The following is an 18,532-nucleotide window of genomic DNA, read 5'->3' as shown; positions in this document are numbered from 1 at the left end:
AGCAGTAGTAGTAGCAGTAATAGTAGCAGTAGCAGCAGTAGTAGTAGTAGCAGCAGTAGTAGTAGCAGCAGCAATAGTAGTAGCAGTAATAGTAGCAGTAGTAGCAGTAATAGTAGCAGTAGTAGCAGCAGCAGCAGCAGCAGCAGTAGCAGCAGTAGTAGCAGTAGTAGTAGTAGCTGCTGTTGTTGCTGTTTGTGCTTCATTCTCCAAGAGGACCCATAACCTCACAAGAGTGATATCTCGACATGCACAAGAATCGGATAGGACATTGAACCAGGATAAAGGCTGTGAATAAGATTTAGTGGATCTAGGATTGATGAGACTGGATATGAGAGATGGCGGAGAGGGAAGAAACAAGGGTGACCCCCAAGTGCTCACTCCTGGGTCACTAAAAGGATAATGGTGCCAGCAAAGGAAAGCTGGAAGGCAGGAGAGGAGAAAGGTAACCAGTACTTGGCATCTCAATTGGATATCATTTCCCTTGGCCTCAAATGAAAGGTCAAAGCCTTGAGGGTAGGGCTATTTTTAGCTTTCTCTTAACACCCAGCAAGGTGCCTAGCCCTGAATAAATGAATATGTTCATTCAAGGAGCACAGAACTTCACTGGGAGGCCAACACTATGGTTCTCTGACATTCATATACAGGCACTAAGAACATAATAGGTACTTTAATAAAAGCTAATTGCTCCTCTCAGGATCAGTTCCTAAAAGGTTCTTTTCATATGACTGAAAGTCTCTGGGAAAACAACAGTCTACAGGTCTGTCTGCTTCCTCCTCGGTTTTTACCCGTTTACCAAACCTCACCCACTAATCTAGCTAAAAGAGCCAAGAGAACACCAGGGTTTCTACACCTTACCTCTGAACGTGGCTTGAAACTACTAAGAATCCTATACATTGCAACTGATAAGATCAGCAACAGAACAGTGCATAATGCATTCCACACTGAAAATTAAGTGAGCTTTTTTTCTTTTAAAATAAGGGTGCAAATATGTATACTGGCACTGATCTCATGCCGGCTTCCTTGGGTTGCTGGGAAAAGATTTATGAAGCACGGCACTATCTCTTTCAAACTGATGGCTGTTCATTAGGTCAGGCAAGGAGGTCTTTTTTCCTTCTGAATTTGTCTTTGGTTTTGTGGCTACATTTGGGCATATTTGCTGGAAATGCTGACCCTGGTTTCTGGGAAGCTAACAGTGACAGAAAAAAAACAAAACAAAACAGGGCAGGGATAGCATCAGGAATCTAGCTCCCATCATCATAGAGTTCCCTAGGCATAACCTTGAACATGGCACAGAGGGGAGCTCCCAGAACACAGAAAGTTCACAGATTTTCCTGGGATAGTGAAAGTAAGAAAAACCCTCCCAGCGCTAACAAAGACATGCTTCTGACAGTTGGTGGAGAGGGGACATTCCCTAGCTTACCATGATTCCCCATCAAATGGAGAGAGACTTAGAATTTTTCTCTCTCTCTCTGTAAATATACACACATATACACATATGTGTATGCATACATGTATTATATAATATATCCATATGTACATGTATGTATACACACACTCTAAACTGTTTTATTATTCAGGGTAACTGCATAGTACCTGGAACATAGTAGGTGCTTTTTCTTCTTTTGTTCTCTCAATTCCCTCTTTGTGCTTTGATAGACAGCATCATCTAGTTAGAGCTGGAAGAGATACTAATGGACATTTAGCCCAATCCTCTTATATCCCAGAAGAGGAAACTGAAGGAATTTTAAGTGACTTGTCACCTAAATAGTGGCAGGGGTGTAATTTGATCTCAGATCTTCTGACTTTCCAACCTATGTTTTTTTTCCAACTGTATTACTTATAAGGCCAAGGACTTTTCATAGTCAAACACTTGCTGTGCAGTAGTTTAAGCAGGGAGGGTAAGTTGTAAAAGATATATTCATGCAATCCCAAAGATCTTGAAAACACAGATCCTTAAGGGCATTTTCTATCCTGCCTTTCTTTTCAGAAAATAATGGCCCAAAATTCATTTGTATACCCCCCTCTAATTTCTTCAAGAAAAACTCTTTGAATGAATGCTACTTTTTTTTTTTAAAGAATGATTAAGAAAGATACATAGGCAAAACAATATATCAAAAACACCGTCAGAAAAACAGCACAAATGTGTTTTGTGGTGTCCCTATTGTGCAAATAAAAGATTGAAATGCTAATTAGGAATTCTCAAAAATGCTACACACACACACACACACACACAAAAGGATGTGACAGCAAACTAGGTGAGTTCTCTGACTTCCTTGATCCTTTCACAAAGAATAGAATCAACACCATGACAATGCACGGCCAGAAGCACTCCAGCATCGGTAGCTGTATCAATAATCCCTACAGCAAGCAAAAGGAAGAGCTGGGAATCCTCATTCCCCTAGAAGCCAGACCCTGTGAACTGCATACTCACTTCCTCTACATTGTACCACGGTTTCTTCGAAAACTTTCCCCTTGTTCCACTCCAGTGAGCCTGACCAGCTGTTCTACCCCAATCAGCAAGCTCTATCCCACAGTCCTACCAAGCCAAGCTGATATCAGGGAAGAATCGAAGCTAGCCAAGCCAAGGTAAATGTATTTACAGAAAGCCCACATTGCTGGGAGCTGTCCCCTAAACACCTGCTTCCCTTCCCTTGGGCTATTGTCCCTAGTAGGGCTATGTTACTGAGTATCCCATAACTTCCAAAAAGGCTAAGCACACATTTGTTTGAGGACCCTAAATAAACTTGAAGGTGGTTTTGTGATATATGGTGAAGATGAAGATTTTGCCAAAGGCAGCACTATCCCCATGTGGATGGAGGTAACAGACGCTCACAGCTTTCAGGTGAATGTCCACGTTCTCCATAATTACACTGGGCATTAGAAATAAAGGTTGCCTCTCTTAGCCCACATGGCATTCCTGAGGGTTGGCTAGGCTGGGACACATGACAGGTGCTAAGTGTTGCTGCTGGAGAAGTACCCACTTCCCCCACCTCCCCAGGGAGGTCTGCCCACATGCTGGAATGGACCCGGCTGGAGTTTCTGCTCTCAAACATCTCAGAGCTCTTAGGCAAGCACTTACCTTGGACCGAGGTATTAGGTAAACTGGCTTCATTTTCTCCCATTTCACTATTGCTTTTTAACGGGGGCCCGGACTGTTTCCAGCTGCTTCGGTTATGGTGTAAGCTTTGACCTTCTGACTTTCAACTGGAGTAGTGTAATCGGACACTACCAGCTCTCGGCTGTGAATAATTATGGGGCTGCTTCCTGAATTACCTGGGCTGGCCTGACCTGTTTCTGGATGAAGTGAGTGAGCTCACATGCTTTGATCCAATGCACTCCTATTAACGTGGGAGCCCCAGACAACAAGGCTTTGTTTCGCTTTTAATATTCACTTTTGATTCCTGACTTTCATTGTAGAGGGGGGGAAATATTTGCACTTTGCTCCTGATGGGTGCTTGGCTGCTTGGCTGTGACTAAGAAGAGGGTTTTAAAAGACATCTTCATTTGCTTCTCTCAGAGAAAAATCCAAACAAAACTTTAAACACAGTAGTATGGCAAGACCAGTTTTCAAATATTTGTTTGCAGAATGGAGAAAGGTGGGAGGCAATATGAAGGTCTTAGCTGTTCATTCATTCATTCAACAAACATTTATTAAGCATCTTTTATACTCAAAGCACTGGCTAACGGAAAGGTAGCAATGATAAAATGAAAAAAAGAGCTTTTCCTTTAATGAGTTTATATTCTACTAGGCTGGGGAAGAGGATTATGGGGGTAGACCTGGAAGGGACCTCAGAAGTCACCTAGTCCAACCTCTGAATTTTATAGATAAGGAAACTGAGGAGCATAAATGGTCAAAGAGTGAGAAAGCATTAGGAGAAGGACTTGAACCCAGCTCCTTTGACTCTAAAGCCTAATTCTTTACAGACTATCTCAATGCCTTTTGCAAACATGCAGACATACAAGGATAATATAAGGTAATGAAGAGAAGGAAGGCACTGGCGGATGGGTGGGTGAGGAAAAGCTTCATAGAGGAGGTGTTTTGTTTTGGGTTTTTTTAGCAGATTCAAAATTTTGAGTTGTAAAAGGTCAAAGGGAAGATTTTTTATAGAGAACCCAGATTTAAGCTTTGAAAAGGATAGTATTTTAAGAGATGGAGAGGAGAAGGGAGTGCACAGGAAACCATTTATGCCAACACACAGAAATGAGAGATAGAAAATAGACTTCAGGGAATAGAGAGGAGGCCAGCTTGGCTGGAACATGACAGTGAATAAGGAAGAGTGATGTGAATAAAGGCTATAAAGGTAGGAAGGAATCAGATTGTTTAAATGTTAATCCTGGAATTTGTAGTTGGTCTTAGAGGATACAGGGAGCCAGTGAAGGTTTTGGGGAAGGGGAGTGACCTTGCCAGACAGACCTGGGTCTTAACTGAAGTCTAATCTAGGACAACAGAAACAAGGGCATAGTAATAATCTCTCTCCTCTGACCCCAAATTTTCCAATATTTGATCTGGCTCACACAGGCCATACCAAAACAAGTAAAAATGATGGCTACTTTTTGTTTGATCAATCACAAGACAAATTCTGGGGATTCTCTAACTAAAAATTGCATATTGCATCATAGTTTATTAAGCTACCAGCTAATTTTCTATCATATGTGTAAATAGATGTAAGATGTACCAATACAGACTCAAGAGTGTTTCTAACACTCTCACTCATAAAGGTAAATAAAAACTTCCCATAGTTTTTATGCTGTTTGGCACCCCAGGCATTGTTCCTTTGGGCCTCAGGATCCTTCCATGTAAAATGAGTAGGGGTGAGAGAAGTGACCTCAGACAGAGATCCCTCCTAGCCTTAAGGTTTGAAGATGGAAAATCCAGATTGCATTCTTCCCCTGGGACATTTGCAGCATATAATGCATACACTGTGCTATAGGTTTTAGCAAGACTACCCAGGAACTGAGATGTTTACATCCATAGAACACCCTGTAACTATTATTTCCTGACCTGCCTAAAAGGGGAAGGGGGTGGGGCCCAGACATCTATATTCATTCTTTAGGGTGAATTCCAAGGCAGACTTGCTGAACTGCCCCCAGGCACCTCCAAATAGTCACCTGGCTTGATTCTAAGCACTCTGGGGCCACAAAGAACTGGGTATGAGTATTCTAAAGCAAGACAATTCAAGGATGCTTTTCCTTTTCCTCCCAGGAGGTTACCATCTAGGTGGGGAGAGGAAAAAACACACATAAAGTAAATACATGAATATAAGTAACCAAGGATGATTAAAAAAAAAAAAGATTCCATGTGTACAAAAAAAAATACAATAGGTGTGGCCATGTGCTTGCTTTAAATCATAGAAGGCAAATCTAACAGGTTTGAAGAAAATTCAAATCAATTTAATACCATGTAGGAAGCACAGATCTAGGTGCTGGGGATATTAAAATAAAATGAAAAGTGGGCCAAACTTTCAATGAATTTATATCCTACTCAGGAATAAGGAATGTAAACAGATCAGTGAATACAATGTAATTTGAGGAAAACCAATAACTAAGGAGATTAGGAAAGTATTCCTATAGAAAGTGACGCCCGTTCTGAACCTTGAAAAAGACTAAAACTAAAATTCTAAGAAGCGAAAGTGAGGATGAGGTGTATGCATGGAGCGCTTGGGGGTATATAGCCAGTACAAAGGCATGGAGGCAGGAGATAACATTCCGTTTTTAAACACCACTTTTTAAACCAGTAGGACTAGAATGTAGAGCAAAACCAAGTGACTTGAAAGTTAAGATGAAGCTGGATTGTGAGAGTCTTTCCAGACCAGGCAAAAAGATCCGTATTTTATCCTAGAGGAAGGCGGTCCATGATAGTGACCATGGGAGCATTAGAAAGAAGATTCCCAGGAGGATAAACGAGCTAGAGAGCTTGTAGAAATATGTGTCAAGGTCATTGGAGAGGATGTTTGTTGGAGAGAGAATGGATGGCTCAATGAGGGAGTGAAGGAAGAGGGTGCAGTTTCCCACTGGGGAAGGCGGAAACAAGGTGAGTCAGTCAACAAGTATATATTAAATGCTTACTATGGGCTAGGAGCTGTGCTAGATTCTGGGGATATAAGGACAAAGAATGAAACATCTGAATGGGGGAGACGACGGTGTGTATAAATATATGCACATATGTATGACACATACATGTGTGTGCATATGTATACATGCTTGTGTATAATTACATATGTGCCTATATAATTGGGTGAACTATGTGTGTATATGCATATATAGGATGGATATATAATTAAACACATATATGCAGGATTCCCCAAATGTCTCCATGAAGTGTCAAGTTACTAAAGTTTAAAACAGCAGTGAGAGATTTGGGACAGCCTGCACACAAAGCAGTTTGATGCACCCTAGTTTGAGGGAGGGTCCCAGGAGTTGGGGGATTAGAAAGGGCTCCATGCAGAAGATGATACTTGAGCTGAATTCTTACAGTAGATGGATGCTAGGAGACGGCAGTAAGGCTGGCGTGGCTTCCTTGCACATGAGATGGCCATTGCAAAAGCACGGAGATGTGTGAGGAACAGAGATGAGGCTGGTTTGGCTGAATTATTGCCTCGAAGAGGGCAGGTAATATCCAGTGAAGGTGGATAGCTTGAGACCAGGTGGAGGATGGCTTTAAAAGCTAAACATTTATGCTAGCAACAATGGGAAGCCATTGTTGCTGGTTGAATAGAGGAGTCACATGGTTAGATCCTTGCTTAAGGAAAATGACTTTGGCAGCAGGATGTGTAGGATGGACAGGGTGATGAATTGTTGAGGCAAGGAGACAAATTAGGAGTGTGTTGCAATAATCTAGGGAAGAGGTGAGGAAAGGCTGTATTAAAGCGATAGTTTTGTGAATAGAGAGAAAGGGTCAGATTCAAGGGTTATTATGAAGGTAGAAATGGTGACTGGTGGGGAATATGAAGCAAAGAAGAGGGAGGGATCTAGGAAAATGGTGGAATTAAGAACCAGAGAACCTTGAAGGATGGTAGTGTTTTTAATAAAAATAGGGAAGTTTAGAAGAGAGGAAGGTTTAAAGCAGGGTTCAGGAACCTGTGGCCTTGAGGCCACATGAAGCCCTCTAGGTCCTCAAGTGTGGCCCTTTGACTCAATCCAAACTTCATAGAAAAAAATTCCCTCAACAAAAGAATTTGTTCTATAAAACTTGGACTCAGTTAAAAAGGTTGCACCCAAGGACCTAGAAGGCTGCAGGTTCCCCACCTGTGATTTAAGGGGAAAGATAATGAGATCAGTTTTTATCCATGTCGAGTTTAAGATGTCTCTAGGACATCTACTTTGTAATGTCCATTAGGCAATTGGTGTTGCAGGAATGAAACAAGGTGCCACAGTAGAAATTCGAGCAGCATCCTCTGCATGCAGGTGATGGGAAAACCCATGAAAACTGTCGAGGCTTCCCAACAGTGTGCAGGAGGAGAAGCAGAATTTTGGTGAATGTCCACAGCCAGCAGTTAGGGTGGGAATGATTGAAAAACAGTAACCTGAGAGGCAGGAGGTGAACTAGGAGAGAGCAGTGTCATGAAAACCCAAACAAGATCCAGGAGGGGAAAGTGGTCCCTGTTGGGATGGAGCAAATGGGTGCCAGAAAAATTAGGACAAAGGAAAGATCACCAGACCTGACAATTAAGAGAACACCAGCAACTTCGGACATAGTTTCAGTTAAGCAATGAGAGGCTAGAAACGGGATTGCAAAGGTTTGAGGAAGAAAGAGAATTCTAAGATGATGATCTGAGGGGGTAGGAGAGGGTAGTGTTTTAATATGATTTTATTAGGGTCAGATACTCTTTGGTTATGTTTCAAGGTGATAAGGAAGGAACCAACTGATAGGGACAGGTTGAAGACATATGACTGAGGACTGACAACTGCAATTCATCCACAGAATATGAAGTGTAAGAAAAAAAGAGAAAAAAGGAAGGAAAAGATTTACTAGGTCCCTTTTTGAACTTAACTTTAAGCCGGAATAGTGCGGCAGAGATCAATAGATACACTTATCTAATTTTACCCCCTACCACTGCTTCCCTGTATTTAGCTCCCAGACAGTCCACTAAGCCCAGAAGAAAAGAAGTGGAAAAAGGAGAATGTGAACTTTTCCATGACTCTCTATTTCTTAGCTTAAGGAACAAGGCACTATAAGTACATTGTGGGAAAAGGGTTTTTGTTTGGTTGAAGTGTGTTTTTTGCTCAAATGAGTTAAACACCTTTACAAACCTTAAAGTCCTACAAGAATGTTATGGTTTTTTTATTTTTATTTTTTATTATATAAATACCAATTATTATTGAATAGAAAGAGAACATGACACAGTAATACAGATTCTCAAACTTGGAGTCAGAAGTGCCCGGGTCCAAATACTATCTCTGACATTTGTGAATTTTATGACCCCAAGCAGATGATTTAATACTCCTGAGCCTCAGTTTCCTTGTTTGTAAAATGGGCACAGGGACTCAGTGAGATAATATATTTAAAGGGACTTGAAAATAATAAGGCTCTCTATAAACCCCATCTTTTGTTACTGAGAGGCAGTGTGGCCTAAGTCTAGAACTGTAGGGACCCCAAAGACCCTGCCTCATAGATGAGGACTGAAGAATACCAGGGTTCAAGACTTGACACATACTGACTTTGGTTAAGTGTTCTATCTTTTGGTGTCTCAGGCAACTCTAAAGCTAAGTTCCAGGCAAGTGCTATCCCTCATTGGCAGAGGGAATTTTCTCACTCAGAAATCAGCTGGATGGGAGAGCAGATATAGCACTGTGTCTGTTCTGGACCCTTCTAGCTGAATGACCCTGGACAAGTCACTTAGTCACTTGAAGCCTCAGTTTCCTCAAATGTAAAACATAGATAATAAAAGCATCTACCTCCCAGGGTTGTTGTGAAGTTCAAGAGGGATGTCTGTAAAGTTCCTTAAAGTACCATATGAATGCTAGCTATTATTATTAATAAGAGAAGTTGTTATTATTCTATTGAAATAACTAATTTAAACAGCTACGACAAAATCATTATTATTTGGGGGTGTGGAGTAGCCACAGGGATGTGGATGGGTAGGATTTAGCCATCCTCAAATTAGGGGTTTCTATAGAAAATGCAAATATCTGTGAAGAAAATGGCACAGGTTTTTGCGTATACATTAAAGTATCAAGCACATAGAAAGGCTAGTAGTGATTCTTGATCAGTTGATTTTCTGTTAGGGAAGATTTGTATGATTTTCTCAATAAAAATTCAATAAGAATTGTGGGAAAGGATCCAGCACAGATTCCATAAAACAAATTTATGTCAAGATATGGACAAATTTCCCAAAGCATGGGCAGACATGTTGGTCTGTGATATGTGAGGTGCATCCAGTGGACTGTTGGGGAGTATTTACAAACCCCCTTTTTATAGGCAACCCTGATAGCTATTCCTCACACAGCATAGTATAGATTTTCTTAGTGAAAAGTGGAGTACCCAGAGACCTAGTGGACTGATCAAAGTCACCAGGAATCAGTAGGAGGGCAAAAGGATTAGAACTCCCAGGCCCTTAATCCTCCAATCCATTATTTAGACCAAGGGTCAACCACATTTGCTGGATCCAATTTGGCAGCTAGTTCCAAACAGTAAGAAAGGGAGGGAGGGATTTGGATCCCTGGGGCCAATTCCCATACTCAGCTGCCAATGCAAATGAAAGGATTTACTCAGTCCCTGGGACTGGGCAGGGCAGGTAATTCTGGGAATCCTTGGGGTAAGGGATGAAATTCTCATTGTATGTCCAGCCCACATCTTAACAACAAAATATTGGGTTGGGGGTGGGCATGAGGAGGGAATGGTACAAGGTAAGAAGATAAAGGCTAAGAGGCCTTGGTCTTTCTTAAAGGGAAATAAACCAAAGTTATTGTGAATGCCTTACATGTAGTAGGCCCTTGATATTTGTTGAATTGAACTGAATCATATTATTTTTGCTACAGTAAAACAGTCCTTCCCCTTGCCTTTTCTTTTAAAGAGAACTGAAGTTTTTGTTTTCCTTTCTTCTTTTCTGACCTATACGGTTTTCCAGATTAAAAAAAAAATGCAAAGATATAAGAAGTAGAAATCAGTTAATCTATAAACAAACCTACCATGCCTAAAAGACACCTACTATCTGACAGACAAGGCTAGGAGCTGGGAATAAATATACAAAATTAACACTTGCTGCCTTCAAGGAGTCTACATTCTTTGAAGTTACATGTTCATCTATGAGTTTATGCAAAACAAGATCAGAGAGATATTAAGAACTGGGGTGACCCAGAAGGGCTTGAACTTAATACTGTGTTTTAGTTGTGACTTGAAGGAAGGAGAACACTCCGAACATAGAAAACAGCTTTGTACAAAGACAAGAGATGGGATGTCATGTGAGAGACATATTGGAAAGGTCAGTTTGTATGTACTAAAGTGGGCAAGAAGGGGAGAAATGTGTGAGAATGCTAGAGACACAGGATATTGCCAGAAAGAAATAGATCAAGTTAAAAAAAATCACATTTTGCCATAAAATGTTTCTATTGCATGATATTGTTTATATTTTTTATGCTTTTTTTTTCTAATTCTATAGGGACTTAGGAGATGTTTTCCTCTGATATAGAAAAGATGGAGTTGGATTTCACTCAAAAATTATTCAAAATATATGCACACATGTATATATCTACATACAGACAACATACATGAGGCAGGGGCTGTGCTTATAATTTCAGTGGTACTGGAAAGTTTTAAGAAAACTCCCTCTATTGATAAACAAGATAAAAAAAATATCTGAAATTTATAATCTCAGAGTTGCCAAGGACTTGAGGGGGTTATGACCCTAGATGTGTATATAGTAATTATCTGTGTATATATGTTATTTTGATGGGCATTCTTGTGTATATGTACGCCTGCATACACGAGTGCATTTGCATGTGGATATGTGTATAATGTGTTATTAAAGACAGGTATATCATACATTCATGTCTATACCTGCATATGACCACATGAATATGTATATGTGTATCCATGTATGCATGCTTTGTGTATATATAATTATGCATTTCAGACATGGTCTGTAAGTGCCATTGGTATTTAGGCAGTGGTAAGATGTTAAATTCAATTCCATAAATATTTATTAAGCACCTATTATATTCCAGGCATTGTGTTAAGATATCACTTTTGATATACCCTTTGTGAAAAATTTATTATGATTTAAATTGTATATTTTTACAAATAAAAAGTCAAGAGTTCTATATGTACATGTATCTGTGTAGGAACTTAAATGCTTATTGAATGAATGAAAGAATGAATGAATGAATGAAATTCTGGTTTAGTCCATTCAAATGAAGAAAATGGGACTTTTAGAATAATTTTACATATTTTTAAATACAAGTTAAGCATTGCACAAGATTTAGCTAAGGAAGTTACTGAATTTTACCTTCTCTATCTGTACCGGTATCTCTAATGTATTTTCTCTATATTATCCCTTATTAATAAAGATGAATAGAAAATATATCTGTATCCCAACATGGTCAAACTCATTCAATAAATGAGGAAAAAACTAAGAAAGTCCTAATTTTTGCTAGGAAAGGACTGCCACTTTAATGCTATTCCTACTACTGTTTTATAAATAAAAAGGACTTCAAGGCATTTACAATCCACATGAACCACACAAAGTTGGTGTTGCCCAATTATATTGACAGAATGGAGGTTAGTTCATATTATTAAGCTCTCCTGTGACTCATTTAAAAATAAGAGACCAATTGTGATGTCAAGGAAAAATCAGGCAGGAGTGATACCACCAAGCCGCCTAACATGTTGGTTAGCAATCCCACTCTTCTGAATGAGGACAGAGTGGTGTAACATCCATTAAATCCCAGCTGTCAATCCAAAAATGTAGTGACAAATCACATTTAAGGGAACACAATGAAATTTTCACTTAGGTTATAAACCGTTTGAAGCTAATTTTCACGCTGGCTATTTCTGCTTTACTCACTATGAGTTAGAAGTTGGTGGTGGGCTGACTGAATTTGTTCTAGAATTCCAGAGAAATCTTCTGGGCAATAAAAGTGATTTCCTTATACAACCTACAAAAGTAGTCAAGCCTCACCTAATTCTATAATTCAGGAAAGGTGTGATAATCTGTCTAATGAATGCATGCTGTCATGGAGATCTAAAATTTCTCATTTCAAAGGATATTAATAACAGAAAAGCCACTGGGTGTTGTTTAATCATTTTCAGTCGTGTCTGACTCTCTATGAACCCTTTTGGGGTTTTCTTGGCAGAGATACTAGAGTGGTTTACCGTTTCCTTCTCCACATCATTTGAAATATAAAGAAACTGAGGCAGGGGCAGCTAGGTGGTGCAGTGAATAGAGCACTGGCCCCAGAGTCGGGAGAACCTGAATTCAAATCCAGCCTCAGACACTTAACACAAAAACTAGCCATGTGACCTTGGGCAAGTCACTTAACCCCAATTGCCCTCCAAAAAGCAAAAAAGATAAAGAAAAGAAACTGAGGCAGACAGGGTTAAGTGACTTGTCCACGGTCACACAGCTAGTGTCTGAGGTCCATTTTGAACTCAGGTCTGCCTGATCCCAGGCCAGCATTATATCCCCTATGTAACCTAGCTGCCCCTTAGAAGTCTGTAAAAGAAGGTGGTACCTTAATTGTCTTTGTATTTGAAGGACCCTCTCAAGTAGGAGAGACTAGACTTGGTCTGCTTGGCCTCAACAAAGAGGGAAATTTGAAGAGATTAATTTAGGCTTTATTCTTTTTTTTTTTTTTTTAAAGCAATCAGGGTTAAGTAACTTGCTCAAGGTTACACAGCCTTCTGGGTGTGGTGCTAAGTATCTGAGCCCAGATTTGATGCCCAGGTCATCCTGACACTGGAGCCAGTGCTCTTACTAGCTGAGCCACCTGGCTGCCCCTAAGCAATTGGGATTAAGTAACTTGCTCAAGGTTACAAGGCCAGGTATTTCTGGGTGGGTGCTAAGTGTCTGAGCCAGGATTTGATGCCCAGGTCATCCCAACACTGGAGCTGGTGCTCTTACTCTCTGTGCTACCTGGCCGCCCCCAGGCTTTATTCTTAATGATTACTGCTCCCTTTGCTTCCTGGGTTCTTCTTTTTGAAGGTCTTCAAATAAAGGTCGGTGAAAAATTGCTCAGTATCTCACTCTTTGAAACTTGGTTTTTCCTTATAAAATGGGGGTGATAATTTACCTAAAACTTGTATTATTATTAAGTTTCACAGTTATAGGGTAGGCAGCAAAATTAATCTAATATGAAATTGCCTCAGCCATTTTCCTTATTTGGGATTTTGACCAATGGGGACAAGACATCAGGTGACTTGGAGGGTGAACATGTCTTAACCTCTGAGTTTTAACTTGTTAACCTGGTCTCAGTCATTGTTGAAGATCAGGATTATTCTGGTGGAGGTGTTTTCTGGTGAGGCAGGAGGACTCTAGTCTTCAAAGTGCCTGGGTGTTACCTGAAGTCTAAGACAGAATCAAACTATAATACAAACTGACAATCCGTCTTAATTTATTCAACCCTGAAGGCTCCATTTCTTTGACAAGTAAGGTTACTTTTTTTTTTTTTTGGAGGGCAATTGGGGTTAAGTGACTTGCCCAAAGTCACATGGCTAGTAAGTTCACACGGTTACTAAGAGTTAAGTGTCTGAGACCAGATTTGAACTCATGTTCTCCTGACTCCAGAGCCAGTGCTCTATTCACTGTACCACCTAGCCACCCCAAGTAAGGTAATTTTTCAAAGTTGGAAGAGAGAGAGAAGATATTCCCCTCAAAATCCCCAGCAAACAGGTTTTGTCCATTTCCTTCACAATCCTTACAATAGACTTGGTACATAGGTACTATTATTTTCCCCATTTTACAGTTAAGGAAACAGTTGAGGCAAACAGGATAAGTGACTTAGCCAAGGACATAAAGCAACTAAGTATCTCAGGTGGAATTTTAATTCAGGTCTTCCTGACTCCATACCCAGACCACCCAGCTGCTTCACAGTCTAAAATATGGACCCATAATCTTCCTTCTTACTATGTTGCTTGAATTCCAGCCATCACCTTCATCTCTGTCCCACCCCAACTTTGGTTTGTTAAGTGAATGAATGCATGCTGTCATGGAGATCTAAAATTTCTCATTTCAAAGGATATTAACAACAGAGAAGCCATTGGGTGTTGTGATAAGTGAGTTTTCTCTTTCTCTTCCTGGAACCAGTCTTCCACCCCACTTTCTGGATATCCTTACAACATGTCTCTGTGTGTATATCCCCTTTTCTTCCCCTTGTCAGCATCACCACTCATTTATGTGCCTTCTTTTCCCTTTAGAACGTAACCTCCTTAAGAGCAGGGGATGTCTCCCTTGTCTGAACATATATCCCCAATGTCTGGCAAAGAGTAAGTTCTTAATAAATGTTTCCTTCCTGCTTTGCAAACTTTAGAGTGTTACAAAAGTGCTCATTATTACTCTTACTGCTGCTGCTACTACTACTACTACATTTACTACTACCACCACCACCTCTACCATCAAAACCTAGAGTGATGGTGATGATGGGTAATGAGCTTCCTATCCTCAGTGGCCTTCCTCAAACCTTAAGAAAAGTTAAAGAAATAAATGAAAGAATGCAAGTAGTGACACCAACATAGATTTGTCTTTAAACAGAAATTATACTTAATAGCTAATGGTCAGTGGAAGGGTCTGACATCCACATCCTGGCATCCAAAGTGTGGCAGACACATGGGGAGCAGTATGTGAGGAAGGAGAACAGAGAAGGGGGACAATCTCTCACTGTTTTCTGAGGCATCCTTTTCCTTTCCATGAATATTTTGAAGAGCTAATAAGAGTTAAGCGTGCCAAGAATGAATACAATAACCCCAAAGATCACTTATTAAAATTAAATTACATTGAGTGCCATTGCCCTGGATTCATGAAGTCCCAGAAAGGCAACCCTGTCACCAGTCATTTCAAGGCTACCACTGGGAGCCCTCAGAGCAGGGATGGGAGGGAAAACAACTGTTTTTTTGGCTTTTTGTTGGGAGGGAGTGGGTTCCTTTCATTTTGCAAAGGAAATCAAAGCGGCGTAACATGCTTTCGTGGAAAACCGCTCTAGCAGAACTTGCTTTGTTCACCTTCATAATGGGCTGCTACTTTCCAGGGTGAATGTTTTCTTTGGAAAATCTCTTCTTCATCTTCCCTGCTGACTGCCTGCCAGCCGGCATTGTCACCAAAAAGGGGATGGAGGATTCAAGCCGTCAACCCTCTACCCAAACAGCTTGTCCTTAAAATAGGCTATTCTGTTGCAATGAATGGCAGTGCTCTTTCCTAGGGGGACAAAAATTACAAAATAGTGGGAATGGGGTGGGGAAGTAGAGGAGGGAAAAAAGGATTGGAAAAAGACACAGAGTGACTCAGGAAGGATTTTTAAATATAACACGGGAAGGCCAAATCTATGAACAAGAATAACAAAACGTTCCAAACCCAGAATGCTCTTCTAGAATGGCGGGTGCCCCATGCTACCTGTTCCATGCATCATTTTCACCAAAGGAACAATTTTAAAGACAATAACGTATAAAAATAGGCACAAAGATGTCACTGCTCAACTAATCCTTCTTTACACACCAAATCCATCTTGTCAATTCTGTGCTCAAAAGCGGCCATACCTACATGTCAAATATCAGCTCTGTCTAGCACTCAGGGCCTTACACTCATGGTTAGTCTTGTTTCTCCCAAAGCGGTTCCTATGCTCCTTGAAGATTCAGATGGCTCCATTCTTTGTACATGTATTTACAACATCTATCATAGTGCATGGTATATAGATAGTGGTTAAATCAAGTCAACAAGCATTAATTAAGCACCTACTATTTGTCAGGTATTATATTAAGAAAGGTAAAAGCAAACAAACAAACAAAACCAATTCTCCCTTCTCTCAAAGATCTTACCATTTAATGGGAGAGACTACATTCAAACTATGTACAAACAAGATAAACAGGATAAATTGAGGGTTAAACTCAGAGGGAAGGCAAGGCAAGGCAATAGTAGTAAGGGTAACTGAGAAAGGCAATTTACAGAAGGCTCTATCACATCAACTTTTTGATAGAAATGGAATTAAACAATCATTAATTCAGAAGCAACCTAGACTAATTCCCTCACTTCACTGATTTAAAAATTAAAAAAAACAAAAACAAAAAAGAAAAACAGTTACTTGGCCAATATAGGTAGTGTGTACCAGAGTTGGGATTTGATCCCAAGTCCTCTGACTCTAAATTTAGTACTTTTGCCATGATAAGATGCAAAACAAGATCATACCCACTTGGTACTTCCCCAACCCTTATTCTGATGACTTTGGTAGACTTGCAAATTTGTTGATGCAAATGGTACTTCCACCAATGCACACTGTAACCCATTCATATTTTCTTATCCCATTGAAGTCCTTACTTAGGTCTCCAAAGAGGCAGAGAGTACACTTCAATATAGGCTCATGCTTAAGTCTACAGCTGTTTGTTGAGGGCTTCTCTGTTGCCCTTACCCTCATGTAGTTTACTCAGAATGCAATAAAAATGAGCTCATCTTCATTTATATCATTGGTTATCTATTTATTTATAAACCCATTATAAAGATATAAATTGCATATTAACATGACTTAAGAAAGCAGGATACTGCCAAGAATTAGTGATGCCAATTAACCAGGAAGATATGCGACTTAAGAGGGGGAGAAGTGAAAAATTAATCAATTCCCAATTGGGCTGAAATGCTGTCCAGGCAGGTACCCAGGCATTGAGGACTGCCATTGCAAAGGGACAGAGATGAGAACTTGTTTTTTGTTGGTATAGTCTTCAGGATCTAGGGTCAACTCTAGGGAATCATGAGGTACCTGAAAACATCAGAGGACAATTCTTGAAGAGGTTCCCATCCTTTGGCTGTACCCCAAATTGCTGCTCCCCTTATCCTTGCCACTCAGTGATTTTCACCTACCTAGGTGAAAGCACTTTTCACCTCTTATCTTTCCCTGGGCCCTCATCCTCTTTTACCTCAGGCTTGTCCCTTGCTGGTGTGTATCTTCCTCTTTCTCTCCACTGTGTCCTCTGGAAATCTCATTATGTCATTTACAAACTCTCACTTTATCCTCAAGCTATTCCTTTTACACTTCTTTTCACTCCCAGCCTCAACAATTGGCTTTCCCTGAAGGCAACACATCCCCACCAAACTTTCTCTAGCACTGAGTGGGAGACACTTTTACAAGAGGTATTTATATACAAGTTGGCATATATTAAAATCACCTCGTTAAACTTCAAAAGTTTCCTCTAGAGAAGAAAGGACAGAAACCAAATTAAAAACAAACCCCAGATTATAACAAAACAAAACAATCCTCTCCATGTGTTTCTTATATGTCCTGGCTCACATCTAGGAAGGGGATTCAGCAGCCTTTTTCTTCTCCATCATCACTTCCAAACAACCCTCATTATTATAACTTTTAGTAATGATTATTGTGCAAATCTACAATGGTACTATAATTTTCTCAGTGTAAGGGATTCCATCCACCATTAGAGTATGGAATCAGTCTGTGATAAGTCGATAAATAGAAAGGAGGCAGAGCCTTTTCTTGGTCATTACTCAACCTCAAAAAAATGCTTCTACCTCCATCAACAACTTTATTCTGTCTCCTGACCAAGTTCGGATATAAAACTGGTGGCTGCTATTGTGAAGTTGACTTCTCTAACATCGTGGCCTCTCAGTTCATCAGCTTCCTCCCACAAGTCAAAACTCTCATTGGGGAAATCACATCTTACACCTCACAAAACTCCATCACTCTAAGACAGAGCTGAGATGTTCTCTCTCTAGCCACAGTCATATGACATAGGTAAGGGTGTACTAAAGCCAGAATCTATCAGCTTCCTCCTTTCCTGCACCTCCTGTCTTCCTTCCAGTCTGCTAAAGTATTACCTTCTATAAGAAGACATTCCCAGCCCCCTCAAAGCTATTATGTCTGACTTCTCTATTTGTTTTATTCTTATATGTGTGTGTACGTGTACATAAACACACACACGCATATCTTTATATATACACAAAGGACAGCTGGTGGCGCAGTAGATAGAACCCTAGGGCTGCAGTCAGGAAGACTCTAGTTCAAAGCCGCAGACACTTAGCAGCTGTGTGACCTTGGGCAAGTCACTTAATCCTGTTTGCCTCAGTTTCCTCATCTGTAAAATGAGCTGGAGAAGGAAATGGAAAACCACTCCATTATCTCTGCCAAGAAAACACCCAGTGGGGTCATGAGACTTCATTAACATGAAGGAAACAATAAAACTGAACAATAAAAACCATAAATATACATATATAGAAACATTTATGTATATAATTCTCTCTCTCTTTCTCTCTCTCTCTCTTTCTCTCTCTCTCTCTGTCTCTCTCTGTCTCTCTCTCTCTCTGTCTCTCTCTCTGTCTCTGTCTCTCTCTGTCTCTCTCTGTCTCTCTCTCTCTGTCTCTCTCTCTCTCTGTCTCTGTCTCTGTCT

General features: G+C 40.2%; 1 protein-coding gene across 8 annotated transcripts in view; it reads right to left on the bottom strand.

Moving 5' to 3' along the window:
- Positions 1 to 18,532, bottom strand: part of NAALADL2 (N-acetylated alpha-linked acidic dipeptidase like 2) — a 1,484,638-nt gene that overhangs the window by 1,025,858 nt on the left and 440,248 nt on the right. The window contains exon 1 of one of the 8 annotated variants that reach the window (XM_069083601.1): positions 3,080 to 3,614. The exons of the other annotated variants lie outside the window; for them this stretch is intronic. Coding sequence (XP_068939702.1) covers positions 3,080 to 3,122 — 43 coding nt within the window. The 5' untranslated portion in view covers positions 3,123 to 3,614. Of the gene's footprint in view, positions 1 to 3,079; positions 3,615 to 18,532 lie in introns of those variants that run through there. 8 annotated transcript variants of the gene reach the window in all.

This window comes from Petaurus breviceps, unplaced genomic scaffold, assembly GCF_028583685.1.
Source record: "Petaurus breviceps papuanus isolate PSGF00001 unplaced genomic scaffold, PetGlider_PUasm1.0 173, whole genome shotgun sequence".
NCBI lineage: Eukaryota > Metazoa > Chordata > Mammalia > Diprotodontia > Petauridae > Petaurus > Petaurus breviceps.
Note: the sequence above shows the minus strand (reverse complement) of the source record. Positions and strands in the feature narration are given on the sequence as shown.